Raw genomic sequence first — 27608 nt, forward strand, 5'->3', positions numbered from 1 at the left:
TGCCTCTCGAGTGCTGGGATTAAAAGTGTGCGCCATCACTGCCTGGCTGCAATAATTTATATATCCCAGATCTGTCTGATATCTTCCCTGGAAGTTCTCCAGAGCCTGCCTCTATCATACCCTATGGGACTTGGTGTTTAGTAGGTATATGGTAAATATTTGCTGAATGAATGGAAAGTGGAATATATTAACTACAATACAAAACATATTTCTCTCTTTAGGGTCTCCCGGTCACTGTCCTGTTTACATTGGGAGGAGACTGATCTCATGCTATCACAGGAGTGATATCTCTGGAGGGCAGAGGGCAGAACATCTGTTTTGTTTTTTTCACACAGTAGTACTCTTGAATGAGTCATGATCTGGATCTATGACTCATGTTTTGTGGAGGGAGTCAGTTTCCCCTAGTCTAGGGGTTATTACCTAAGTTCCACAGCACTTGATAAGCGGAACCACTTTGGGACCACAGCCATTGGCAGACTTAGATTCTCATCCTTGGCATCTGTTGGAGGGAGCTGCTGCCTCCCCTTGCTCAGCATCCACTTCTGCTTCTAATGCTGTCATGACAGGCTTTGAAAAAGAATGCTCCCTGATCTCTGACCATGCAGCTCAGATGGGATACAGGCTTTCAGTGCAGGCCTGACCAACCAGAACATTCCATCCTTCTAGGCACAGTAGTCCCAGGATGAATTGTGGCCAAAGCTATGACCCAATAACTCAATTACAGTTGTGTTGAAACCCAGAAGTTCATTTTCAGCTAGATTTATCAGGACAATAGGTTATTAAACTACAGCTGTCTTCATTACTTTAAATGGAATAACTCACTTCAATAACCAAACTCTGAACCAAGGGAATTGTGGTCACAGTGGACACTGGATCCAGCTATGTCTGACCAACAGCTGAATTTTCTGTTAATGCAATGAAAAGTATTTGAACTAACACACATTCCTTTCTTTCTCTGTGGTCTCTTTCTGGGCCAGCTGAAGCTTCAAGTGTCATAGTTCTTAGAGATGGTGTGCTTTCAAAGCCACGATGCCACTGGGGATGAAAATACCTGTGTGACCATTTCCTGGGTCTACCATGAATCAGTTCAAGACAATTCTAAGCTCCAAGTCTCAGAAAAGGGGCTGAAGCACTAGGCTGGGGCAGAAACGCTCTGGACGCAGAGGCCTAGTGTGCTGAACAGGGACTAAAGGCTGTTCAAGGTGGCCACGTGGCCAATGCTTAGACAGCATGGATGGCACAATAGGATGGAACTTTGCTCTAGTGCAATGGCGTTGACATTTTAAAGACGGTTTCACTGTGTAGTTCAGGCTGAGCCTCCTGCCTCAGCCTCCACAGTTCTGGGGGTGACAGGCATGTGTCACCATGCCCAGAATCATTAACTTTTTCCAAGGCAAAATGAGGTGAGCATAGGACTGTTGGGGGTGGCAAAGCTCTAATGGCAGGGAACAGGCAGAGGAGTAGCTAATGGCCTCGCTGCCTTTTGTGTAGGAGACGGTTCCACTTCCGTCACCCACCAGTAACAATTGTAGTGTTCAGTTTAAGCAACTGCCTGTATTCTCACCAAGCTCAGAAGTCAGAAACAGTGGTAGGCCATTGCAGCAGCTCCTCTCAGGAGGAGGGTGACAGGAAAGGTAGTCCTCCTCAGCAGCAACAGCCCAGAAGCACAGCCCCGACTTCTTCAGGCGTAACACCAGAGATTCACTCCTTAGGCACTTTTCAGCTCTCCATCCACCAGGCTTTTTCCAAAGATCTCAAGGCAAGGTTTATGTTGAACAAGTTCCAGCAGTGAGGTCAGCCTCGTGGAAGGTTCCCATATATGACATACGTCTGCTGCGTTGCCCGAGAGTGTTACCAAGGCCCCCTCACTGAGGCTGTTCAGAGAAGCAGGTCTTGGCTGGGTTCCCACATTAAGGGGGCAGTGGAGTTTTGGTTTCTGGGAAACAGGAGGTACTATTCTTTTTGTCCAGTTAAAATGCAGTATATGTTCTTTCAAGTTGGGAAAAATGGAAAAAAGGAGAGGGGGGGAAAAATAAAGAATCATTTCATAACCCTACCCCTTAATACGAATCCATCCTTTTCTGAATGCACGCGCCTATGTATATTTTAGGAAGGCAGCATTGTGGTATGGTTGAGAGTATCAGTTTGGGGGCTAGAGATGGCTCAGCAGTCAAAAGCACTTTCTGCTTTTGCACGGGATCTGGGTTCTGTTCCCAGCATTCTTCACGGCAGCTCACTTCAGCTCTAGAGAATCCAAAGCTCTGTTTTGGCTTTGCAGGCACCTGTATGCACACAGTACACCCCCCCACACACACATTAAAAAATAATTTTGCTGTCCAACATATTTACTCTTCTTTCATGTTGGTGTCACAGATTTCTAGGCTACCTCTAACCCCTGCTCAGTTGGTGAAGAGAAGTGAGTTATCACCCACAGTCTCACACACCATCCTAGACATTCCAAAGAAGACGAAGCCAGCACAGTGGCTTAGCAGGGTGGGTGGCTAGGCAACTGCTCCATTTGCTGGGACTCTGAAAGGCTCAGGGCCTCGGCTGTAAGGCCTGAGGAGAAAGTGGGAGGACCCACTTGAAACAACACCGGAACAAGAGACGACTTCCTGCCTGTGGAGGGGACAGTGGGCAGGCAAACCACACTGACCACAAATGAACTACCACACAGATCGCTGCAGGACGCACCATTCCATTTGCCTGCAATCAGACAGAAAACTCTAGAGCACAACACAAGTGAGCTGTTTTATTACAGAAGAAAATAACATCCTAACCTTTTAAATAATATACTTCTGTTTTTTAAAACAAAATCAACTTATTGGGGGCTGTAAGCTCCTCATGCACTTCCCTCCAGAGTGATACGCTCCCTTAGTAATGCCACAAACAAGAAAAAAAGCCAAATCCTGTAGCTGGAGTTTTCTCCAGTCCTGCCTGGCCCACGGTCAGGACAAATCTCTCTCACCCGCAAGTCCCGCAGCCACTTAGACCCAACCAAGTAAACACACAGAGACTTATATAGCTTACAAACTATATGGCCACAGCAGGCTTCTTGTTATCTAGTTCTTATATCTTAAATTAACCCAAATATATTAGTCTATAAGTTGCCACGTGGCTCGTGGCTTACCAGTATCTTACATGTTGCAGCTGGCAGCATCTTCTCTGCCTTAGCCTTCCACTTCCCAGAATTCTCCTCTGTCCTTGTACTGCCTATATTTCCTGCCTGGCTACTGGTCAATCAGTGTTTTATTTATTAACCAATCAGAGCAACACATTTAACATACAGAACATCCCACAGCAAAATCCTTCAAAATGGCTTTCACAGTTTTGCATAGATGCCCTTATTTAGTCCAAAGGTAGAGATGAACAAGTTGGCAGATAAATCACAAGAGGAACAAAAGGCCAGTGGTTGGATCTAAAGAGATGCTTTCTCTTGCATCCTAATTTTTCAGTTAGTTGCTTGGTGTGATTTGCTCATTTTTCAGATTTGCCTTAAAAAAAATAAAATGGCTTATTTTCAAATAACAAATTAAAAAGATCAACAGTCTCCCATTGGTGTTGATCCTTTCATATTCTGTCTTAAAAGCTTAATTCTGCAGCGGGGGTAGGGTGGATGGGCAGTAAACTGATCAGGGTACATGATTCAGGAGGAGGGTAAGACTTTCTGTAAAATACATCTATCTATCTATCTATTTATTTATTTAGTGTGAGAGTGTGTGTGTGCGCGTGCGCGCGCGCATGCACGTGCACGCATACGCATACCACAGTGCACAAGTGGAGGTCAGAGGACAACTTGGGGGAAGTTGATGCTCTCCTTCCATCATGTGGGTCCCAGGAATTGAACTTGGGCTGCTGGGCTTGGGGGCAAGTGCCTTTACCCAATGAGCCAACTCCCTGGATCACGACTGAGCTTTATCGAAGGTCTGTGATGGTCACAATCCTGTCCTTGACAGTGACATGACTGCAGTCCTGGAACAGGGAGAAAGGAAGGACGATGAGCTTGTGGAAAATCCTTAGAGTCATTAAAAAACAAACGTTTATTTATTTTTTGATTTGAGCCTGGCTTCTATGAATAGCTTCGCACTCCCTTAGGTAGCCCAGGAGGGCCTTGTTCCTCCAGCCGCTACCCAGGGTTGACGTTACAGGGTATACACTACTCAGCTCGGTTCATTAGGACTGGGACTGGAGCCAGGGGCGGAGGCTTGTGCAGAAAGCGCTCCACCAGCTGAACTACACCCCCAGCCCTAAACCTCTCATTTAAAATGCCCACTCCAGTGGTAACCTAGATCCAGAAAGACAAATGCCAAGTGTTATCTCTTATTTGTGGAGCCCAGCTCTGAACGTTTACGTTTGAGTCGATACCCTAATATCTCAGAAGAAGCCAGGAAAGCAGAGAGGGACCACGGCAGCGAGGCTGGTCACCAGGCTCCAGGGAGGGAGTAGTAGGGGTCAAGTGCTACAGAGGGGTTAAGAGAATAATGGGGGGTTATCTGGGGAGGGGGAGGAAGAATAATACAGGGAGAGAGGGAAGAAGAGATAAGTAACACTAAGGGTGCCTGAAAACATAGGTTCCCCTATTTTATAAGTTTACTTCAAAAATACATACAATATGCTAGGTACAGTGGTAATCATAACACTTGGGAGGCAGGAGGCAAGTGGATCTCTGAGTTTAAGGCTGCCTGGTCTACATAGTGAGTAGCAGCTGGCTACTGAGACCCTGTCCCTCCCAATATATATTGTTGGTCATTGATTGGAGGATTAGAAGTCTCCCCAAACAATACGAGCTATTGTCATTGGCCTTGGTTGCCTCCCAGAACTTGAAGGTAAGACTTGCTGAAGATACCACACTCTTTCGGACACGGCACGCGGAGGACTCAAGCTGGAACTGACCTGGAAACCCTCCTTGCTGAGGATTGGCTCTCAGAGCATTGAAAGGTACTACGTAAGCTGCTACAGAAGAGAAGCAAGTGGATGTCCTACCCAGCTGTACACCTACGACTCACAATAACAACCAGATAGGTAAGCTAGCCACAGGGGCTCAACAGTGGCATTTTTATCCTGGGGGTGACTAACAGTGGCCTTCTCAGTGGGAGCGAATTCATATTTGGTACTGTAAACATAGCCATGGCTGGAGAGGGTCACAGTCCTGAGAGAAGAACCTGCCAGCGCCATTTTCCTAAACCGACAGAGTTTCTGACTGTATTCTAAACACCCTTTTACCTACGGACACATGGAGCTCTCTCGCCCTTCACCAATAAAGCTTCCCTTTGCAGCAGATGAAGACCATCAGAGGGCAGCAACTGATGAAAATACCAGAAATAAGTGACAGATCTACAGGGCAACCAGGAAAACCAAGCTTTGGGAAAAGTCTCAGAACAGGGGAGCAGAGTGTGCGAGTCAGAGGCCCAGGACGCCTGCTGTGAGACAGCAGTGACCCCTAGACTTGACAGGGAGCATGCATCCACGAAATATCAACAATACGGTGGCATAAACAAGACAGACTATTTTGACAACACCAGTTTAACCTGCCAACATGGATGGGAGAAATTTCACATGGTCCCACCCCTAGGTGAAAGCTCCAGGTCATTGTCTGCTGAGAGAGGGAGAATTCGTTTCCTCAAGGGATGAGCTCCTGCAGACATTGTCCAATCCCAAATGGTCATCGCAGAACATGTGTATATATGAGCAGAGCTAAATAGACTCAGTAGGCTGTATAAATGTGCGTATATGTACATGTAATAATTAATCATGAATTTGGGAGGGAGAAGAGGGGACACAGGAGGAACTGGAGGGGCAAGGGAGGTGTGGGAGTGATGTAGATGCAGCACTCTTGTGAAGTTCTGGAAAATAAGTGAGTAAATAAAGAAAATGCTGGCTCGAGGTCAGTGATTCCTAGACTGGGAGCCAAGACTGGGAGCCAGACCATGATGTCAGTGGCAATTACAGTAACAGGCCGGGGAATCATCACTCCCACCAAGCTCTACTCATGGTCTGAATCAGCATCTTCCCATAGATTTTCTTGTTAAATATTCCTTTATTCAGAAGAATTAGTAGGTTTCTGGCAATGTTGGGGGCATTATATCATCCAGAAAATAAAGGCCACCTACCACCATCTGGTGGGGGTGGAGGGCAGGTTCTCACTCTGGCGTAAAAAGGCTTGCTTATTGATTGATTGATTGATTGGAGTCAACAGGGTCTGGTTATGTAGCTCAGGCTGGCCTCAAACTGGTGATTCTCCTGTTGCAGCCTCCTGAGTGCTGGCATTACAGGTATGTTGCACCATGAGCAACTCCAGAAAGAATCTTTAGAACTAGAAACCTGGGTACTAGTGTCCCAGGCCTATTTGATGGTACAATCTTTATTTCAACATTCTGGCATCTAAACATTACTATATCCCAAGATAGACCAATATATATACTTTTTGAGACAGAGCTTGCCTAGAACACACTGTGTAGATCAGGCTGGCTTCAAACCTACACAGATCTGCCTGTCTCTGCCTACTGAGTCAGCACTCCTGGCCCTGTTTATTTTTTAAGATTTATATTTTCTTCCTCACTTTCAGCTGAAATGTGTTATCTGAGTTTGATCCACAAGACTGAAAATAAAGTTCAATAAAAAAACCTAAAAATAATAAATCAATAATACACATACATTTTCAGAAGCTATTATTCTATGAAGCTTAAGTTTTTGTGCTTGGAAAAAGTATGAAGTACACCAACACACACACACACACACACACACACGCGCGCGTGTGTGTGTGTGTATCACAACTGTTTTATCATACAAAATCAGCTCTCACATCCCATGATCCTAGCCTTCTGTGGTTCTCTCTGATACATTCCCTGCTCTTTTATGCTTTATGGCATAGGGCTCTGGCTCCTTCCTCTATGTTGCTTGCTTTTCTCTGGACCTCCTTCCCTAGCCTCCCTCAAAAAGGAAGAGAGAAAACCCCAGGCTGGTGTGGAGTCAGTACCAGAATCTCATTGACCTGAGGCTTATCTGACATCCTGAGATCTATGATCAGCTAAGCTTGTTGTCGTGGACACAAGCTGGGAGAAGAAACCACTTCCTGGTGTGTGTGTGTGTGTGTGTGTGTGTGTGTGTGTGTGTGTGAGAGAGAGAGAGAGAGAGAGAGAGAGAGAGAGAGAGAGAGAGAGAGAGCGAGCTCTATTTTCTATGCAAACTGAGTGCATAGAATGAAATATGCTTAATTTACCTAGTTTACATGGCTTTTCCCTTTGTATTCAGGCTGCTCACTGAAACTTAGTAACAAACACTGACCAAAGTAACATTTAATAAGTAGATAATGTATTAGTATTTTGTTATTACTTCCATTGCTAGTGATGCTGGGGATTGAACCCAGGGCCTCATGCATGCTGAACACATACTCTGTCTGGGCTACACCCGTGCCCCACTTATTTCATCTTCTCATCCTCTGTAAAGTAAGTATTATTATCCCACGTATCAGATGAAAGACCCAGGAAGGGTCAGAGCCTCACAGATAGACATTAATGGGAGACAGAGTGGGATCCAAACCTGTCTCCACCGCCCACCGCTTCTTGTGTTCGTGCTGACTGTGGAACTCTGGAAAGGCAGGAGTAACGGGGCTGAACTCAGGTGGGTTACAAAGTAGCATGCACTTCAAGGCTTCTGACTTGTACATAGATACGTACGCAGAACAGAGGGGGGTCTCTGCCATGAGGGTGAAAGCCTTTCTGCCGACAGGTTGAAATCTCTTGAAGGCCATAGTCAGTTAACTTAAAGAATCCAGTTCTGAAATAAGAAAGGGCAGGCTCAGAGTCAAGAGTCAAGGTATTCCCTAAGAGGCCTCCCCTCAGTCTCAACACTGTCTTTGCCTGTCTCCCTCTGTCTCTTGTACTCACACATTCCAGGCAAGCACACGGACTCAGCAGGGCAGAAGAATTTTGAGACAGCGTTCACAGTATACTGGCTTATAGCCTTCTTCTCTGGAGAATGGGTCATAGTTAAAGAATAGATTATCTGGTGATTATAAATAGGAGTCAGGAATTTTTTTTAAGGCTTATTTACTCTATTTTGTGAGTGCTTTGCCTACATGTCTGGTACACAGTGAGGTCAGAAGAGGGTGTTAGAAGCCTCAGAGTTAACAGATGATTGTGAACCACTGAGTGGGTGCTGGGAATTGAACCCATGTCCTCTGCACAAGCAACAAGTGCTCTGACAAGCCATCTTCCCCATCTCCAAAGAGGAATTCTTTGGGGGCTGGAGAGATGGCTCAGAGGTTAAGACTGCTCTTCCAGAGGTCCTGAGTTCAATTTCCAGCAACCACATGGTGGCTCATAACCATCTGTAATGAGATCTGGCGCCCTCTTCTGTAAACATAATAAATAAATAAATGTTTAAAAAAAAGTAAAAAAAAAAAGAGGAATTCTCTACTTGAAAATTAAAACTAAAAGTGAGAAATTCCTTTGGGCAAATCAACAACAGATTTAAATAGGAATAAAAAAAGGACCAATGAACAATTACTTAGGTGAATTAAGAGTCTTCGGTCTGAGGAATAGAGGGGAAATGTTAAGAACAGAGTCACAAAGCCCTGTGGGATAACACCAAGTACACAAAAGTGAAACCTAAAAACAATGAAACGTAAGAAGGCTAGTTCATGACTGTCTCCATTCTTAGCTCTGCTGGACAGTTCAGAGTAAAGACGACAATTGGAATGAAAAGAATTAATCCTAGGAGATAGTGTCCAATGTGAGAATTCTTTAACCTTTAACTTCAGGCTCTTGAGATCTTATTACTGGAAGTCAAATAGTTCAAATTTCTTGAAGGGTTTTCTTAGAAGACTGACATTATTAATATATCTTTTAAAGATTAGGTTGTGTTTATCAGAATATGGACCTTAAAAGAAGCCTTCTAGAGCAGTCAATTAAGACAGTTTATGATCTTTATTTTTAAAAGGTTGGGGTTGGGGATTTAGCTCAGTGGTAGAGTGCTTGCCTAGCAAGCGTAAGGCCCTGGGTTCGATCCTCAGCTTCCCCCCAAAAATAAATAAATAAATAAATAAAAGTAAAAGGTCTAGGGGCCTGGAGGATGGCTCAGTCAGTAAAAATGCTTGACATACAAACACAAGAACCCGAGACTGTACCCCCAGCATCTACAAAAGAGCCTGGTGTGATGGTATTCATCTAAAATCCCCAAGCTAGGGAGACAGAGAGTGGTACTCTCCGACCTAACCAGTGATCTCCAGGTTCAGCCAGAGACCTTGTGTCACAAACAGTAAGGTAGAAAAGCAACAGAGAAAGATGTCCTATGCCAACCCCTAGCCTCCACACATATGTGAACACTTGTGCACAGGCACCCTCCTATACACGTGTACACATGTAAGCAAACACATGAACACATACACACACACACACACACACACACACACACACACACACACACACACGGCTGGTTTCAATAGTAGAGAACTTTTGTTCCTTGTAAGACCCATGACCACATCCTTGGTACTCACTCTTGGAACTTGGGGGAGCAGACAATTGCTATGGACTCCGGTAACATCATTTGATAGGAGCAGTGAGTGTGCAGATCCACACTGGACAGAAAGGCTGTTTGGGTTGGGTGAGTCTGAAAAGATGAAACAGGTCAGACAATTTCCAGTGGCCCAGCTGCCATGCCTGGCCCACTAAGGAAGGCAGTTCCAAGGAGCTCCCAACAGCTGGCCCCAACCCCTTCTTCAGGTACAGAGCTATTTGCAGCCATAAGGGACACACTTGACCCTCACAGTGAGTTCCTGCCCAGCACTGTAAACACATGGAGTCCAACACCAGTGTGTGGAAAGATCTTTGGCGCTCTGACCTCAATCCTGACTCTGAGGGCTGTGTGCTCTCTCCCATGAGCTCTTCTGATGGACTGTCCTGCTGGCACATTGTCTCGCCCAGCCTGCCTATTCATCCCTCCTCCACTGCTCACCAGATGTAAACACACACACACACACACACACACACACACACACACACACACCCCAGACAGCTGCATACCAGAGTGTGGATAAATCTTGAAGGGTTAAGCAGAGGAAGCCGGATGTAAAAATTACATATCTTACAATTGCAGTTCAAGGTCAGAACCAAGCTGAGCAGAAGGACAGCAAGTAGGGGGTCAGACTTAGGGGGTGAACTCTAAAGAAAGTTAGGGCAGGGTGATGGGTGCAGAGGGGGAGCATTCTTGGAGACAGGAAGTGGGAGGGGTGGAGCAGGCCACTGGCAGCGTCCTCTTTCCTTATTTAGGTAGTGTGTGCACAAAGATGCTGGCACAATGATCCATTGAACTGCAGGGTTAGTCTGGGTACAGACACAACTCGGCTACATTTTAACGTACAATGCTTTAGGATAATCGAAGCCAGATCAAAACAAAACAGGGTCAAGCCGTTCCACACTCAACAAACAGGTCATCAGTCTGTCAGTGCAGCTCTGCCAAGAGCTACCTCATCTCTCTCCCTTCCCTTAGAGCCAAGCTTCAAGATGGCAGCCTCTACCATCCCCACCATCTTCATGCTATGACTTCCTGTTTCGTCTTCTGGAGACAGGGACTTGCTATGTAGCCCAGGTTGGCCACAATGCATAACCCTCCTGGCTGAGTGCTAGGATTACAGGCTGGGCTACCACACCCGGCTTCCCATGACTTCAAAATCTTAGTCTTTGCTCCACCATTGGGTTTCACTGGATTCATCTCTTCAGTGAGCTCCCAGCCCTAGCAGGTGATCCAAGTCTTTTTCACGCTAGTGCCCAAGGCAGGTGAGCATCCCAGACCCCCTTTTAACGTCCCTGCTCTGTGGCTTCTGTGGCTTCCACTTTCCCTGGCTTCCCACATCTTCACTTCCTTTTTACACTCACTGCATTTTCTGCCCCCTTAGTAGCCTGCCTCCAGGCTGCCAGCAAGTAACTTCTTCCTGTCAACCCTCCCCACTTTCAGGGATGCCTGGGCCAGTGGATACAAAAGCCTCCCAGATCGCTCTCCTGTTTCGACCTTGCATCTTTTTCTGAGGAAAACCCGCAAATTCCAGCCAACAGGACCACTCACTGATGCAGGAGCACAGTGTACCTATCCATTGCTCACCCCTCCCCCACGAAACTCTCCTTTGGCCCCTCATTACAAGTCATCATAAGTCACCTCAATTGTGAGCCCCACCCCTTGCTCTGAAACCCACAGTGCCCTGTGTTCACCTGCTGAGGAATATAACGCGCGCTGCCTCATGTGAACAGGTGCTGGTTTTCTGTGTGATCCTCAATTGTGTCCCCAGGCAGCACAACAGGACAAGTTTTCTATCTGCCATCTTATGTCCTTGCACTCGGCATCCCCCCCCCCCCCCCCGTTGTTTATGTAACTGAACTGAAAAGGAACTGCCCTACACGGCACTTCCCTAGTTCTGAGTACAAGCGTGTATGGCTCCCTAAACCCACAAATAATCCACCCGAGTGTGGCTTACATCTGCCATATGCCAAGGAAAGCAGCTTGCTCAGTGAGTCAGAGACCTTCAAAAACGAGAGAAACCCAGCACTTGGAAGGCAGGAGCAGGTGGATCTTTGCAAGTTCTAGGCCAGCCTGGTCTACATAGTAGTTCCAGGCCAGCCATGGATACACAGAGAAACCCTGTCTTGAAAACAAAAACAAAACAAACAAAGACAACCCCCAAACAAAACAACAAAAACAAGACAAAAAAAAAAAATGAGAGAAACATTCAGAAGCACTCTTTAGGGAAGAAACTGTGTTTCTTTGGACATCATCAAAAGTGTGCATGAGTGTGCAAACACTTGAAAACTGCATGCAAAAGTAAGTGCTGCTTCATAGTGACAGAGTGCAACCCTCAGAATGACCTCCCTTGGCTATTTAAAATATTTCAGTTATACAGCTTTCAGGTAGATGGTCTCTACGCCATGTCCACAAATATCCAGCTTCCCTTCACCACTGATACCAGAACATCAAAGAATTCGTTTTAGTAAAAGATAAAGTTGAGAAAAACTGCAAAAGCTCTTGGCAATGCTCTGAGTCAATACCGGACCACCGGTAGTCATGTGTGCAGAGACACAGTCTGGTAGTCATGTGTGCAGAGGCACAATCCAGTAGTCATGTGTGCAGAGACACAATCGGGTAGTCATGTGTGCAGAGACACAATCGGGTAGTCATGTGTGCAGAGACACAATCCGGTAGTCATGTGTGCAGAGACACAGTCTGGTAGTCATGTGTGCAGAGACACAATCTGGTAGTCATGTGTGCAGAGACACAGTCTGGTAGTCATGTGTGCAGAGACACAATCTGGTAGTCATGTGTGCAGAGGCACAGTCTGGTAGTCATGTGTGCAGAGACACAATCGGGTAGTCATGTGTGCAGAGACACAATCGGGTAGTCATGTGTGCAGAGGCACAGTCTGGTAGTCATGTGTGCAGAGACACAATCTGGTAGTCATGTGTGCAGAGACACAATCTGGTAGTCATGTGTGCAGAGACACAATCTGGTAGTCATGTGTGCAGAGACACAATTCGGTAGTCATGTGTGCAGAGACACAATCTGGTAGTCATGTGTGCAGAGGCACAAAGAGTTTGCATGGGCTTTACTCGGCTCAGGGAGTGAAGCAGGCAGTGTGCTTCTAACAGACAAGAGGAACCCTGTGGAAGTCAGATCTTACATGGATCCAGCCAAGAGTGAGGAGTCCAAGATCATCCTGCATAAAGAAAATTTCTTCTTCATTCTCTGTGTGACAATAATCAGGCCCACCATTTTGTCTGGGGATGAGAACATGTGTAATTGTGAATTCATTTCTCATCTGCAAAGGAGAAAACAACAGGTCATAATTCCCTGGGGCTCTCAACCCCACACCCTTAACAGAGGAAATGGAAGCCTCTCCACCCTGAGCATGACACTCACTCCTCCACCCTGAATCCCTCACCCCAGCGCTTCACAACAGTGGGTGTTCATGTATTTTGTCTAGGTACTCAATAAAGCCACAGGTGTTGAGACAAACCCCAAATCTAACCTCTTAGCACAGGCTGGGCCAATGCAACAGCCCTAGGAGCTTTCTTGTAGTAGTCAACAGGTCTGCTCAGTGTTCTTGAGGTGTTCTGGAAAGAGCCCCTCTGCTGCCTAAAGCAGCTTCCCTGCTCAGGCCTCGAACCTCTAGGTGAGGTTTGCTTCAAAGTTACTCATTACTCCTTGACTTGTTTGGAAATGAGGAATGGGTTCAGGCGCTCCCCTCAGTGGCCCTGCCTTCCTCACAGTCCCTACATCTCCTAGTGAACATACTGCTCAGCACTCTCTCTACCCCAGGGTTCCTCCCGTCTCTGCAAAGGACTGCACACTTTATGGACACATACGGAGACCTTAGATAATTTATATCCCCGGGCCACCACTCAGGAAGAGCCTTCCTGCTCAGTTTAGAATTTAAGCCTTCTTTCCTTCCTTCTTTCTTGAGACAAACTCTTATTCCATAGTCAATGCTGGCCACAACTCTCTATGTAGTTTAAGATGACCTCAAACTTGTGGAAAGCCTTCTGTCTCAGATTCCCCAGGGGTAAGATTACAGGCGTGAGGCACCACGCACCACTCCTGACCAGTATTACAGTGTATGTGTGTGCATGCATGTGTGTGTAGGCCAGAGGAAAATCTTGTATGTTGTTCTTCACGTTCAATTACATTTGTTTTTAAGACGTGGCCTCTTATTGGCCTGGGAATTCTAAAGTAGGCTGTCTGACCCACAAACTTCAGGGACCTGCCTCTCTACCTCCCCAGTAGCCATGCCATGCACTCTTGGTGGAGGGCTTGGTGCCGAGTCAGACCCTGGATATCCTGTCTGAGAGTTACAGGAGGCCACAGAGGAGACAGATCCAGCTCGGGCAAGCACCACTTCCTTACCAGTTTTCCACAGAGGACTCCACAAGTTTCAATGCCTTTGGCAGTATTGGCACTGGCAAGCTGGAGAAATTCCGAGCACAAGTTGCGGGGTACCACAATGTGGCGCAGGCCTTCGATGGTGGGAACTGAAATGGGCAAGAGGGAAAAGTCTGAGGCCATAGGGGCAGGGGTCCCTGAGCAGAAATCAGAGCTGGCAGCCCGGGGGAGAGACGCTACGTCACTGGGTTTCCCTCCATGGGCCCCTTTCCCCTCAGCGGCACCACAGAGGGACATAAAGTCTCTTCTCCAACATCGGGCCACAGCTGACTGGGAGCTGTGACCACATACACACTTTAGTATCAACCAGACTGGATGGAGCACTATTTCTGAAAATGACCATGAGGAATTCCTAAGGAAACTGGTATGTATGTGGGCGCCTGGGCTCTATGGGCAAGGTCCACTCTCAACATGGGTAGACAGCATGCAGCTAGCCGGGAGCTGCAGGGAACAGAGAAAAGATTTCCTGTGCATCTCTTCTAGGACATGCACGCTCTTCTGTCCTGAGACTGCAGGTCTGCTAGGCTCTGGACCCTGGGTTGTGGACATGTGCTGAGTCCTCAGATCTCTGGCCTCAGACTGAGGCTCACGCAAGTGGCTTCCTTGATCTGTGCCTTTCACACGTGGACTGAGCCACACTATCAGTACTGCAGAGCTTCCGTGTGCAAAGTCTGTTGTGGGAATGCTCAGCCATGCAGGCCAAGTCCCCGAAGGGCCGTGCGACCATGGGAGACTCCACTTGTACTTTAAAGGACATTACAGAGTGCCTGGTGGCACACAAAGAAACTTGTCTCTAGGAGAGAGTTCCACAGAGATTCCCCCTTTAGGGCAGTGTGGTAGGAACGGAGCAGTGTCTTGGGACCCCGAAGCTGTGTGCAACTAGGGTGCATCTCAGCCTGGGAATGCTGCATCCTGAGACCCCAACTGTGAGTACAGCTGGCGACTGAGCCCAGCAGAACCAATATGGCACGATTCTGGACTGAGTTGGGACCAGTCACCCCTCCCCTGCTCCTCTTTCCTCCTTCTGAATGGTGTCATCTCACTCCTGACTCCCCACTGTATTTTGGGAATGTGGATTCGAGGCTGCACAAGCTCACAGCTGGAGAAGGCTGACTGCCTCATCTAGATCTGATTTAGATGGAAAGTTGGATTCTTCTTTTGTGATCCCCATCCTTCAAGGAGAGGAGGTTTTGATCATTCAAGGTAAGGATCACCTTCTACTTTTTGAAGGTTTTTTGAAAAGAAAGGTATGATGGCAAAAGGCACACGACTGTCATCTCAGCACTCGGAATACTGAGGCAGGGGAATCGCAGGTCTGGTGCCAGTCAGTCTATACAGTGAGGCTCAGAAAGCAAAACAACAAAAAGGGACTGAGGAGCTGATGGCTACATGGGTACAGAGACTGCTGGTTAAACACGAACCTGAGTTCAAATCCCCAGAAGCCACATAAAACACAGGACAGCAGGGCACATCTACCGGCCCCATGTGCCTATGGGAAGATGAATGGCAGGAACAGAAGGATCATCAGAAGATCATGGCTGACAACAGAGAGGTCCTGTTTCAAATAAGGTGGAAGCTGAGGACTGACCCTCAAGGTTGTCTGTTGTCTGACCACCTGGTGCCCTCTGGAACACCTGCTAGAAGAAAGTTTAGCTGGGCAGTGGTGGCACACACCTTTAATCCCAGCACTCGGGAGGCAGAGCCAGGCAGATCTCTGTGAGTTCAAGGCCAGCCTGGTCTATAGAGCGCGATCCAGGACAGGCTCCAAAACTACTCAGAGAAACCCTGTCTCGAAACAAAACAAAACAAAACAAAAAAAAAAGGTCAAGCTCCCTGAGAAGGCATTTCCAAAGCAGCTTGAAAGACCTATCTAGGATGCCAAGAGTGAATCCACTCATGAACTCCACAGAGCAGCTGTGTGAGGCCCGGCAAGCTAGGGGAGGAAGGAACTTCCTCTGCCACGTTTTCCTATTAAGAACAAAGTAAAACAGGCGTGCCGCATCCACACATTGAACTGCAAGACCTGCGCTGCCAGGGGAGCCAGCGCAGACCTGCAGACAGGGCTACAGCAGCTGAACAGCTGTATCTGTGGGTGACAGGTGAAGGCTGGGCAGAGTCTTCCTCTCAACCCGTTCTCAGAAGGCATGACTCACCCACAGGAGACACAAGAGGAGAACGCCTGGAGGCCTCACCTGCAGGAAGTTAGAATCTACTTATTGACAAATGATGGCACTATCAGAAATTATTTCAAAAATATCGAGGATGGGAAGATCTTTGGGAGTTTTATGGGCCTTGAATCAATCTGACCGAACAGAGAGGACCGTTAAGAAAAGCAGAGAAGGCAGCTGCTAAGGCTGGATGGAAGCTAACAAACCTGTGGGGAAGGCATTGGAAAGTGTTCCCCGGAGCACAGGCCATGCAAGAAGGAGCCGCAGAGGGATGGAAGATTTCAGAGGGACCCAGGGAGAAGGTCTGAAGGGCAGCCTCAGAGCACAGCCCTCCTTCCTTTCTTAGATGTTTGAGGATGGGTCATAAGGTTTTCTGAAGGCGCCGAGCACCCACCCGCAATGCCCAGCCGCACTGAGCAGCTCCTTACGGATGAGGGGCACTCCAGGGCATGGTGGGTAATTCAGTGGCCTTAAAAATAAAAAGCCAGTCACATAGCCGGGCGGTGGTGGCACACACCTTTAATCCCAGCACTTGGGAGGCAGAGGCAGGCGGATCTCTGTGAGTTCGAGGCCAGCCTGGGCTACAGAGTGAGATCCAGGACAGGTTCCAAAGCTACGTGGAGAAACCCTGTCTCAGAGGAAAAAAAAAAAAAAAAGCCACTCAGAGTTGCATGTGGTACTAAACATTTTAAAACTGCTTCCAGGAAGTGCCACCTGTGACCTCTAGTTCACTGAACACTTCACATTTCTGCAGAACCCTTAAAAGTTGAGGGCCTGTCTTCCAGGAAGTTTTTAGAAAACTGACGCAGATCAGCCTAAGTTAAAGGCCATTTGACAAGACAGACAGGATGGCAGGACAGAAAAAGACAGCACTCATCACACGAGGTTCTATTGGCACAGCAAAGGAAGAGGGACACGGAAGTAAGAGAGATGGAAGGCGGCATCAGCAGGGGACTCACCGTTTTCTATGATGCTTAGTGCTCCGGGTTTCAGGGACCTGTCCACCACGGGCGGCTTAGCTGGCCTCACGGTTCTGTTACAGTCTGAAGTCTGCGTGGGTGACGTGGGGACCACATCTACACAAGGCTTTTCCAGATCAGGTAGCAGAGGCCCACACGGGCCAGGGTCCACCTTCCTGAACTCTTGGACAATTTTTAGCCGCTCCTTTTCCAGCTCCTGCTTCTGGATCATCTCCTCAAAGGCATGGAATTGCTCCTGCTCCAGCTGCTTCTGCTTCTGCTGGGCGACTCTCTGTCTTTCCTTTTCCAGCTCTTGCTGGATGGCGATATTCCGGGCGAGTTCCTCCTCTTCCTTTTTCTACAGAAGAAGAAAAAAGGGCCTTGGCTAACGCATCACCTCTCTGAAGGAAAGCCTTCTCGGCACAGAGATGTCCAAAATACTGTTTTGCTCTGGTCTGATTTCCCAGTTCAGAACTTGTGCTTTGCTGGATACCTCTAAAGCCATGAAGTAGTCACCACCCTGTTCTACCAGGCCACCATATACCTGTCAGGGACAGTTAGAGTTCCTACCTTCAAGGTACCTTGGTGTGACAGCTAGTGTTCATTGCCAACTTGACAGGCTCTAGAATCATCTGGAGAACAAGGCTCTGGACATGTCTGTAGGGGATGATCTTGACCCATCTTAATTGCAGATGGGACCATTCCCTCCCTGTGCAGGGGACCCTGGAGTGTATAACAAAGAGAGCTGAGCACCAGTGTGCAAGCATTCATGCTGTTTGTTTTTAATTTTTACAATTACATTTACTTCTATGTTTACTAGAGTGGTGACATGTGCCAAGGCTTATATGTGGAGGTCAGAGGACAACTTGTGGGAGTCTCCAAGCTTTCCTAGTGGTTATTGAAATACAATGACATTTAAACTAATAAATATCAATTAACAAACTCCTGTAATGCATTAGAAATGTATGGCTCAGAGCCGTTAATCCCTCTGCTGACTGTCAGTACCAGTGTGCGGGAACAGCTCAGCAGACGGCTACATATTGGCACACAGGTATCCCTCCAGTGTGTATTCTTGCTCTACAAGGAAGCACTGTAGGGCCCTGTGTCTCTCCACAAGCTGAAACTATTCTAAACAAGACCCACTGCACATCACTGGGGAGATGAATGACTACAAAAAGCTTTTGGGACAAGCACAGGATCCCAACTTCTCACACCCGACCTCTGAAACACCTATGCTCTGGTGAGGAAGTTCACTGTGGTCAGGTCTCTAGCTGTAGATATGACAGAAAGGTCACAGGTGTCTGTCCTCAAGTCACCCTCTTGGGCCCATAGGCTGAATCTGTGAGAATCCTCCCTATCACCACTCATTAGTGACTCTTTTGAGTCACTGGCCTTTGTGCCCCCTCACCCTGCACAAACCAGCCCATTAAAAATCACAGACTCCATTTGCCATGGCACAGCACAGCCCTGGGGCTGGCTGAGAGCAAGCACACCATCCTCCTAGCTCTTGAAGGCTGCTCACACTGACCTTCTGTTCTTTATACTGCTCATATTCTTTGGTGTATCTTTTCAAGAGTTCAGTCTTCAGTTCTTCTGCTTTAGGGAAAGCAACGTTCTTTAATTTCTGAAATACAAAACCAAACCCGAGAATCAGAACATTCTAATGTCAGTCAAGGAAGAGAGTGAGCGAGAGCGAGTGAGAGAGAGAGAGAGAGAACTAGAGTGACATCACTGTCCCTCCTACATGTATGTGATTTCAACCCCTCACCCCGCCATCCCACTACCCCCTCCTGTATTGGAGAGGCAGCCCAGTTCTTCTCTGTGGCTCTGACAGGCAGATGAATGGGCTGAGGTTGCAGGTCAGTTGCTCGGCGCTGCTCTGGAGCTTAGAGACAGACACCAGTGAAAACGGGGACCCACCTTGACCGCATCTTTCTTCTCAGGAATGATGGCTGATTTGTAGTCTCGGTGTTTTGGAAGTTTTTCAATGAACAGCCTATGGAAACAGACTGGAATGATTAGGGTACACAGAAAATGCCACATGAGACCCTGAGACAATGCAGCCATGAAACAAGAGTTTCTAGGGATGTTAGGGAGACCAGGCACAGGCCTTGTCCTCTGCCAGCTTTGTTCCTGCGTAGAAGTTTCCGATCTTTTCTCCCCAGACAGGGAGTAACTGCAAACACAAGATTCCTGCATCAAAAAGGAGAGCCTCAGGGTGAGTGAGATGACTCAGTAGGTAAAGGCACTTGCAGCCAAGGCTGGGGACCAGAGTTTAACCCTTACTATTCACATAGTGGAGGAAGAGAACCAAACCAGCCAAGTAGTTTACCAACTTCCATGAATGCCACATTGCCGGCACCCCCACCCCAACAAAAAATATAGAAAGGTAAATTTTAAAAAATTCCTAGGAAGGATATAGCATCCATTGATGCCTGTAATTCCAGCCCCAAGGAGGCATTGTGAGTTTTAAACTAGACTGAACTACTTAGTGAGAATGTCTTAAAACAGAAAAAAAGCCATTGCCCCCGCATCTCCAAACCAAATGTAAATAAAAGCCTGTGGTATGCCCCAGTTGTAACTCCAAAGAAAAAGGCCTTTTCCTTGTGATATGACAGAAAGGGCCTCTGTCATAAAACATGCCTCATTCTGTGCTGGCTAATCTTGGTTGTCTACTTGACACACCTGGGAGGAGGGAACCTCAACTGAGGAATTGCCTCCATCATATTGGCCTGTGGATCTTTCTATGGGACACTGTGTTGACTGCTAATTGATGAAGGAGGGCCTAGTCCACTGTGAGTGGTGTTAACCCTAGGCAGGTGGGCCTGGACAGTACAAAAAAAGGTAGATAGACATGAGCCAGGGAGCAAGCCAGTAAGCAGCAGCCTCTGTTGGTTTCCCCTTCAAATTCCTGCCTTGATTTCCCATAAGTCACATGAGTCCTTTTCTTTCCAAGCTGCTTTTGGTCAGAGTGGTTTATCACAGCAACAAAGATGCCAAGCAGAACAGAGGCCATTGGCAGCCAGGGGTAGGAGGTGAAGAGAAAACCATGGCCAGTATTGCTTTTGTGACCTTGAGCACTAGAAGTTTTTCCTGGGATTCAATCCTTCAGAGAAGAATATTTTGCACCAAACCAAGTGTGGGAATGCCCCCAGTGTGTGCAGCCTGCAGTCCAAAGGCAGATGCAACTAAGAGTAACTCTGAAGGCAGCCAACACAGAATCATAGACTTATTGAAAGATAACGTGTACAGGCCAAAAGAAGTGACTCTCAAAAGTTGTTCTCTGACCTTTGTACATGAACATGGCAAGTGATCCATATACCTCTCCATACTACTACTACTACTACTACTACTACTACTACTACTACTACTAAATAATAATAATAAATATAAATTAAAAAAACAAAAAATTAAAGGACTGCACTCATAGCCAATATCTGCCATGTGTGGATATGATTATAGTCAGTAGCAGACACGGTAATAAAAGACAGGGGAGAGAATTATCATGGAGGAGATCTAACACCAGGGCTGGAAACTTCTGAGGTGCCAACACAACGCAGCAGTGGCCAGATGGATGCTTCTGTCTGGGGTTATATCTGGTTGCAGACTAGAGAAAGGAAATCAGTCAAAACAAAGACATGTCAGCCAACACACAAAAACCACCTCACAGGGGTTGGGGATTTAGCTCAGTGGTAGAGCACTTGCCTAGCAAGTGCAAGGCCCTGGGTTCGATCCTCAGCTCCAAAACAAAACAAAACAAAACAAAACAAAACAAAACAAAACAAAACACCCACCTCACAGAGTGACAGAGGAGGCAAAAGTGGGAAGGGCAGGCAGAGAGCGCACAGGACAAGAGTTTTCAGCTTCACCTCAGAAGAAGGAAATGCCAAGGAAAGGTGATGTAGCAGTTTTGCCATCAGATAGATTGTGCTTGGCATAGGCGCAGGTGTAGGAAATGTGTGCTCTCGTGTGTTAGCAAGATGGTAAAGAGAGATCTGACCTTTCTTTCTTATTGGAAGGAAAACGTGGGAGATGATTATTCAAACTTAAGATGTACATAGCCAAGAAACTCAGTTTGGCTCATGGAACTTACGGAGGAGATCAATATACACCATCTATGCATACACCGAGATATGCACACCAGAAGATTCAATATGGAATTATAAAAGCAGGGGAAACAACAATGTCCATTGAGGCAGGATAATTGAATAAATCATTACATATCCAACTGTGAAACAATGTTTGTCAATCACTCATTCATTCAGAAACTACTTACTGAGCATTTCTATAAGGTGCCGAGCTGGGCTCTGACGGCTGGGGATATACCATAAATCACTCAAGCTTTTCCCCTCCATTACAATGGAGAAAAGACATTAAAAAAGGAAGTATGTCAAAGAATCAGCGCCATTAGGGCTGGAGAGATGGCTCGAAGGTTAAGAGCACTGGCAGATCTCCCAGAGGACCTGAGATTGATTCCCAGCACCCACACGGCAGGTCACAGCTGTCTAATTCCAGTCCCACGAGATCGGACACTCTCTCTTGGCCTCCTCTGGCACCAGGCATACATGTGGTTCACAGACATACAAGCAGACAGAACACTCCCCAGTATGTAACAGAAATACGTAAAAAGGCATCAGTGCCAGGAAGGTCATTATCAACGGGAAAGGAGGATGGGCAGTGGCTGGAGGATGGGTTTGAGATGGAGTACCTCAGGGAAGCACACAAGACGACGTCTGAGTAGGGATTGGAAGAGAACGGGTCATGAAGAGATCCAGAAGACTGTTCAGGTAGAAAGAGAAGGCTCCATGTGGCCCCAAGTGGAAAAACAGTATCACTAAGAGAATGAGCTCAGAACAGAATACAGACTGCAGCCGCTTTCCTGCTTCAAGGACAAAGGAGCAGGGATGCTTGTGTATGCAGAAATGCTATCTCATAGGTGCCGGATGGGACGCCATTATTATTATTATTATTATTATTATTATTTGCACGTGTGTGTGTGTGTGTGTTCATATGTGGAGGTCAGAGGACAACTTGTGGAGTTAGTTCTCTCCTCTACCTTTACGTGGGCTCCAGGGATTGAACACCAACTTCCATGGCAAAGTACTTTACCCACTGAGACATATCACCAACCTGCCATCTAAATTTTTTGTTTGAACTTGAATTCCTCCCTTCTAATATTTGAGGGAAAAAAACAACTCATTCAAAAAGTACGTCTTTAATCCCAGCACTTGGGAGGCAGAGCCGGGTGGATTTCTGTCAGCTTCAGGCCAGCCTGATCTACAGAGCGAGAAGATCCAGGACAGGCACCAAAACTACATGGAGAAACCCTGTCTTGAAAAACAAACAAAAAAAGAAAAGAAAAGGAAAAAAAAGCAGATTTTTCAATAGAAGGTTGCATTAAGGATCTTTATTTCACAGTTTCCAGTTTCCAAAGTTAATTGTCGAAGTGAACCTAAGCACGGGAGACCCTTTCTCTGGTCTATAAACCCCAGTCCCAGTGAATGCCTTCAGTACAGGTGATGGTTCACTTGCAGAAAGAGGATTTGTGTGAGGGAAAGCTCACACAGTACAGCAGACCCGAACTGCTAGAATATTCTAAGTCCCTTCTGTGCAGCCTTCTGATGCCCATAAAAAGCTGTGAAAGAATCCATGGCCTGGCTTATTGTCTGTGCTCATCATGAAAGTATGTACTGATCCCACATGCTGAAGATCTTTCTTCTATACTGGGGTCTGCAAAAGGCAACGCATTCCTTTAGCAGGAAAATTACTACCAAGCGGGGAGATATGCCCGAGATCATTAAGATGCCTGAACTGCTCGGGGAGGAAAGACAGACATGCCTTTTAAATCCTGAACTAAAGCATGCATGAAAGAGCCAGAACAATATTCTTATGAGTCGGGGAGGCAGAAGGGCGGTAAGGTAGATGTCTGCCCACCCCCCTCTCCAGTTGTAGTAACTGGTAGAGTGAGCCCCTTTGATGGGCTCACTGGCAGGAAGTCACCAAGTGAAAATCAGTCTCCCAGTCACTGGGCCAGAAATTCTCTGCACCACCCCCCATCCCCATTCCCCCTCCAACCCCGTCAGCTCACAGACTCAGAACCAGGTACCAGAATAATGAAGGCAGCTGCAGCTACTGCTTCAGGCCGAGTCAACCCAATGCAGTCCCAAATTAATTTCCAAATCCAACAAATCAAGCAAATGAAATGCAACCCTCCTATCCATAACTCACTGTGTATAGGGGCAGACACCCCACCCCATGTCAATTTCACCACTAACACTAATATGTGTCATTCAGAGTAACACTGGGTCACATTAAAAAAAAAAAAAAAGATGAAATCCAATTTCTTCTGCATCCATTAGTATTATTGTTGTTGCTGTTACTGGTGCTGGGGACCAAACCCAGGGTCTTCCACATTCTAGACAAGCTCTGTACCACTGAGCTGTATCTGCAGCTCTGCATGGACTCTTTTTTTTTTTTTTTTTTTTTTTCCTGGGACAAGGTTTCCCTGTGTAGTTTTGGAGCCTGTCCTGGATCTCACTCTGTAGACCAGGTTGGCCTCGAACTCACAGAGATCCTCCTGGCTCTACCTCCTGAGTGCTGGGATTAAAGGCGTGCGCGCCACCACCGCCTGGCCCCTTGAATGGACTCTTAACAGCATTAATATACATTTGACTCTATTTCTTGGGAGTTTGTTGTTACAGTAACACTCTCTCTTGGACCACTGGCCTCTCCTTTTTCACAAGATCTTTTCTTTATGGAAAAACAAAACCCAAAAACAAACCCATGCTCTAGAATTTCCCATCTTAAAATATAGAGAAGCACATTCACACTTCTCATCTCCATTCAATGACTTTCTCATTATTCTACTTTGTATCTTACCCAGGTTTCTACAAAGAGATGCCTAAGCTGGGCACGATGGTTCACACTTTTAATCCTGGCACTCAGGGGCAGGAGAATCTGTGAGTTTAAGGTCAGCCTGGCCTATGTAGTGAGTTCCAGGACAGCCAGGGGCGTGTAAAGGAGACCCTGTCTCAAAAAAAATTAAAACAATCAAACAAAAACCAAACAAACTAAAATCTCCAAACACCCTCCCCCCCCCACAAGCCGCCACTGCCAAGAAACCACTCCAAAACACAAAAACCAAACTGTCTATACCAGGATTTGGCAAAATAAAACTAGTGGGCCAAATCTAGCTAGCCATCTCTTCTTGTAAACAAAGAAAAAACAACCAGGAAAAATCCAGACACTGGGGTTGGCCAGAGTGAGGAGAGAGATGATACTGGCACCTAGTGGGCACAAACCAGAGATGCTGCTACCCTTCAACACTCAGCTCAGGCACAGAACCCAGAAGTAGTCCCTACTGTGTCAGAAACCATGCTTGAGAAGCCTGATAAACTCAGTGTGTCATGACTGATGGACTGATAAGAGACTCAGTGTGAGGACTGACATATAGCTGTCTGTCTGGGAGGACACATGTGGAACTGGTTAGAGTCGGTGCCTTAGGCAGGAGGAATGGAGAGGGAGGTTTACTATGATCTCAAGGGACTGCCTTCTGTAAGTCTAGACGGAAAACAAAAAGAACCCATGTTCTAGAATGGAGCCTGAAATAGGAGGTGTCAGCACAAACAGAAACCCAAGCTCATTCTTAACCCTAAGTTTGCTCCTCTGAGAACAGAACTGGAAGGTGATGTGCCTACTTAGTAAACACTGCCCTGTGAAGATCAAGGAAACAAGGCCAGGGAAACCCCTCCTGAGCCCCAGAGTTCCTCTGAGTCACAGGAAAACTCTATACGTCCTATTGTACTAAACTTCAGACTAGAAATGACAAGTAAGACCTTTCCCATATGCCCTTCCTCAGTCACGCAGTGCTCTTATCCCTGGGGCTTTAGGAGTCGTTCCCTGGTGACAGCCTGGACACCTCGTATTTATGCTGCCTACCCAGCTATCATGGACAAACAGTTTGGGAAGTGTCTTTCTGTGATAAGTCAGACAGCAAGTGGTCCATAGTTATCTGGTGACTCTGCGCAGTGATAGCTAAGAAGGAAACCTAGTACAGGAACCTGGGCTCTGCCACACACCAGCAGTAGTCCTGTCACTGGCTGCCTGAGCAGAGAAAGTGCAGTCAAAACACTCACCAACGCAGACACACCCAGCTTACCTGCTAACTCTTGTGTCTACCAGCTGGGCCATGTGGGCCTAGACCAAGGACTAAGACTCCTCCCCAGGAAATTTCTGAGTCAAATAATGCCACCTTTGGTCCTCAGTCCTTGAACAGCAAAGACGACTCACAGGTGAAAGCTGCGTGGAACCTGATTAGTGGCTGACATGGTCAAGTTCCCTACTATTAGCAACTGTGAGAAGCACAGGTGAGCACTGGGGCAGATGCAAGGGTGTCATTCACAAGAATGAAAAAAGGAGAACTGTGGGCGTCTTACGTGATGTACTTGTTGTAGAGGATAAAGGCATGTTCAATGTTGCCTTCTTCAGAGTAAATGGACGCCATGCGGATGATCTCAACACCAGAACGGAAGTAGCGCCGAGGTGGAATGTCTTCATTTAATTCAACCGCACTCCCAAGTTGAGACAGAATCCTCACCCGGTCTTGGGGTGGGAGACTCACATCCCCATGGTCAGACATTGGACCAGTAAGTTCTAGGATAAAAAAGAAAACCAGATAACATCAAAGCCAGGATCATATCTTCCCAGAGGTCTAGCACAGGATGAGCGTATCACAATTCTCTCAAAAATTATAGAAAAAGCTGGGCATGGTTGAGCACACCTTTAATTCCAGCCTCTGAATTCAAGGTCAGTCTAGTCTACAGAGCAAGTTCTAGGACAGCCAAGGCTACATAGAGAGACCCTGTCTCAAAACAAAAACCAAGCACAAAACAAACTAACAAAAATTAGAGAAAAGAAAACACTGCACGCAGTGGTTCCGATCAATAAATTATCCCTCCTATCCCCAAGAATACTCAAATCCCGATTTGAGAACTGACTGTCAAAAAAGAAATTGTCCCACAATTTGATGCTACAAGGAATACAGCCATTAACAGGTTACTGTGGGCTGGGTCTGGTGTTCCCTTAAGCACTCTTCATCAGGGGAAGGTGTGCCTAGAGCACAGTGGAGGTAAGGAAGCATCAGCTATTTTTTCTGTTCTCTATCTAGATACCTGCTTCCATTTCCCCAATACCTGGCAGAGTGGGTTCAGTGAACCTTCGCAAAGACTGCTCAGTTCACTCATGCTGACTATTTCAAATAAGTGATATTTACCATAATACACTTCCTCAGTTTTGAACACAAGTGTGTGTGTGTGTGTGTGTGTGTGTGTGTGTGTGTGTGTGTGTGTTTGGGGGGGGGCTTCTACTCTGCTCACTAAACCACTATTGGATTCTGTCCAGCACATTTACTATTTTCTGGGCCAGGCAGGTAGCACTCAGAAGCATCAGTGTATACTTGTCTCCACAAGCCAAGCAAGGCTTGACCAACAGTGGGGCAGTTACCTCAGATGGGGTGGGACACTCTAGGAGTTCTTACTCATTGCAATCCAGCTCCAGTGGGTCTACATTCTTTCTAGATGTCACTTCCTTCGACTACAGACCCTGCTCCACACACCATCATTCCACAGAATCTAGAGTGGAATCCGGGTTGTTGTTGTGCACTGGATCACAGCACACCCCAGCCAGCCTATTCTAGAATACACGCATCTTCTGTTCGAGCAGTCTCACTTTTCCATCTCTGTAGCACATTCCTCCGTCAGGATTCCCACCAACCCGGGAACTGCAGATTACAGTCTCCTTTAAACTTCAGCCATTGTTTTTCTGAGTTCTACTCACCTGTCCTGTTTTCTCTAGGCCAATTCTACTTTAGCTTGCTTCAACCTTTTGGGTGGCATTTCTTCCATGAAGTTTCCCCCACTAAAGCTCCTTATTTCCTAGCAAAAGCTGGGGGCTGCTAAGAACGTGGAGGCATTGCAAATGTAACACATCTCCTCCTGAGTGTAAAACCTGCCCAAGTCCCTAACTGCTGAACTGGGCAGAGCCCAGCAGAGCTCACTGGATTGGGATGCTGGCGGTGTGGGGGAGGCACTTGTGAGTAGAGAAGGGACCCTCCTCCGGAAGCCATCGATTGGCTTGGGTCAACATGGGGTTCAGCAACCATGCAGAGGAAAGATAGTGTCCGAAAAGAAGGGGGAAGGTCCAGGAGGGGCTCTGGAGGAGGCGAAAGGACAGAGCAGAGGGGCGTGTGCATCGGAGAGGGATCTAGCTGTAACAGCTGGCAGCGCCCTTCCAGAAAGCACTCAGTCAGGTTTCTCGAAAATGCAAGGAGTGTTGAGACCGGGCCTGGCTGGTCAGGAGCCAGCTCTGGGGACAGGGCTATCCCGGAGCTCGCACGCGGCGGACCGGGGTCGGGGGTACGGGTCCCACACTCATGGCTTCTCCCCGCGGGGCCCCACCGCACCAGGATCCCCCGTCCCGCAGCCTTCCCGGGACCCTTCCCACCTTTCCTGAAGGATGACAGTCGGAGCTTCCGGAAACGTCACCTCCGATGACACGCCCA

The 27608-nt window shown here is 47.1% G+C and overlaps 1 protein-coding gene across 5 annotated transcripts; it reads right to left on the reverse strand.

Annotated features, from left to right (window-relative positions):
• On the reverse strand, window positions 1–27608 carry LOC118580382 (STAM binding protein). 5 transcript variants are annotated; one of them, XM_036182058.1, is made up of 11 exons: window positions 27551–27608; window positions 25486–25702; window positions 18971–19046; window positions 18579–18674; window positions 17051–17408; window positions 13888–14012; window positions 12665–12802; window positions 9497–9609; window positions 7677–7776; window positions 3882–3972; window positions 1–2282 (listed from the first exon to the last, which is right to left on the reverse strand). In XM_036182058.1, the coding sequence occupies exons 2-10, from the start codon at window positions 25686–25688 to the stop codon at window positions 3916–3918; spliced, it is 1266 nt and encodes a 421-aa protein (XP_036037951.1). In that variant the 5' UTR covers window positions 25689–25702; window positions 27551–27608; the 3' UTR covers window positions 1–2282; window positions 3882–3915. The 5 variants fall into 5 exon arrangements, with proteins under 5 accessions (XP_036037951.1, XP_036037950.1, XP_036037949.1 ...); XM_036182057.1 differs by lacking the exon at window positions 1–2282 and adding an exon at window positions 3256–3494; XM_036182056.1 differs by lacking the exon at window positions 1–2282 and having other exon boundaries at window positions 3842–3972.

The sequence above is a fragment of the Onychomys torridus genome, chromosome 3, assembly GCF_903995425.1.
Source record: "Onychomys torridus chromosome 3, mOncTor1.1, whole genome shotgun sequence".
NCBI classification, from domain to species: domain Eukaryota; kingdom Metazoa; phylum Chordata; class Mammalia; order Rodentia; family Cricetidae; genus Onychomys; species Onychomys torridus.

Bases quoted from the DNA above. Each gene is read 5' to 3' on its own strand.
- LOC118580382 (XM_036182058.1), bottom strand. From the start codon at position 25,688: ATGTCTGACCATGGGGATGTGAGTCTCCCACCCCAAGACCGGGTGAGG. The intron at 14,013-17,050 runs GTGAGTCCCCTG...TGCCCATTTCAG, and splicing joins ACTAAGCATCATAGAAAACG to TTCCCACCATCGAAGGCCTG. The intron at 9,610-12,664 runs GTAAGATCTGAC...TCATCTTTTCAG, and splicing joins TCACTCTTGGCTGGATCCAT to ACTCACCCAACCCAAACAGC.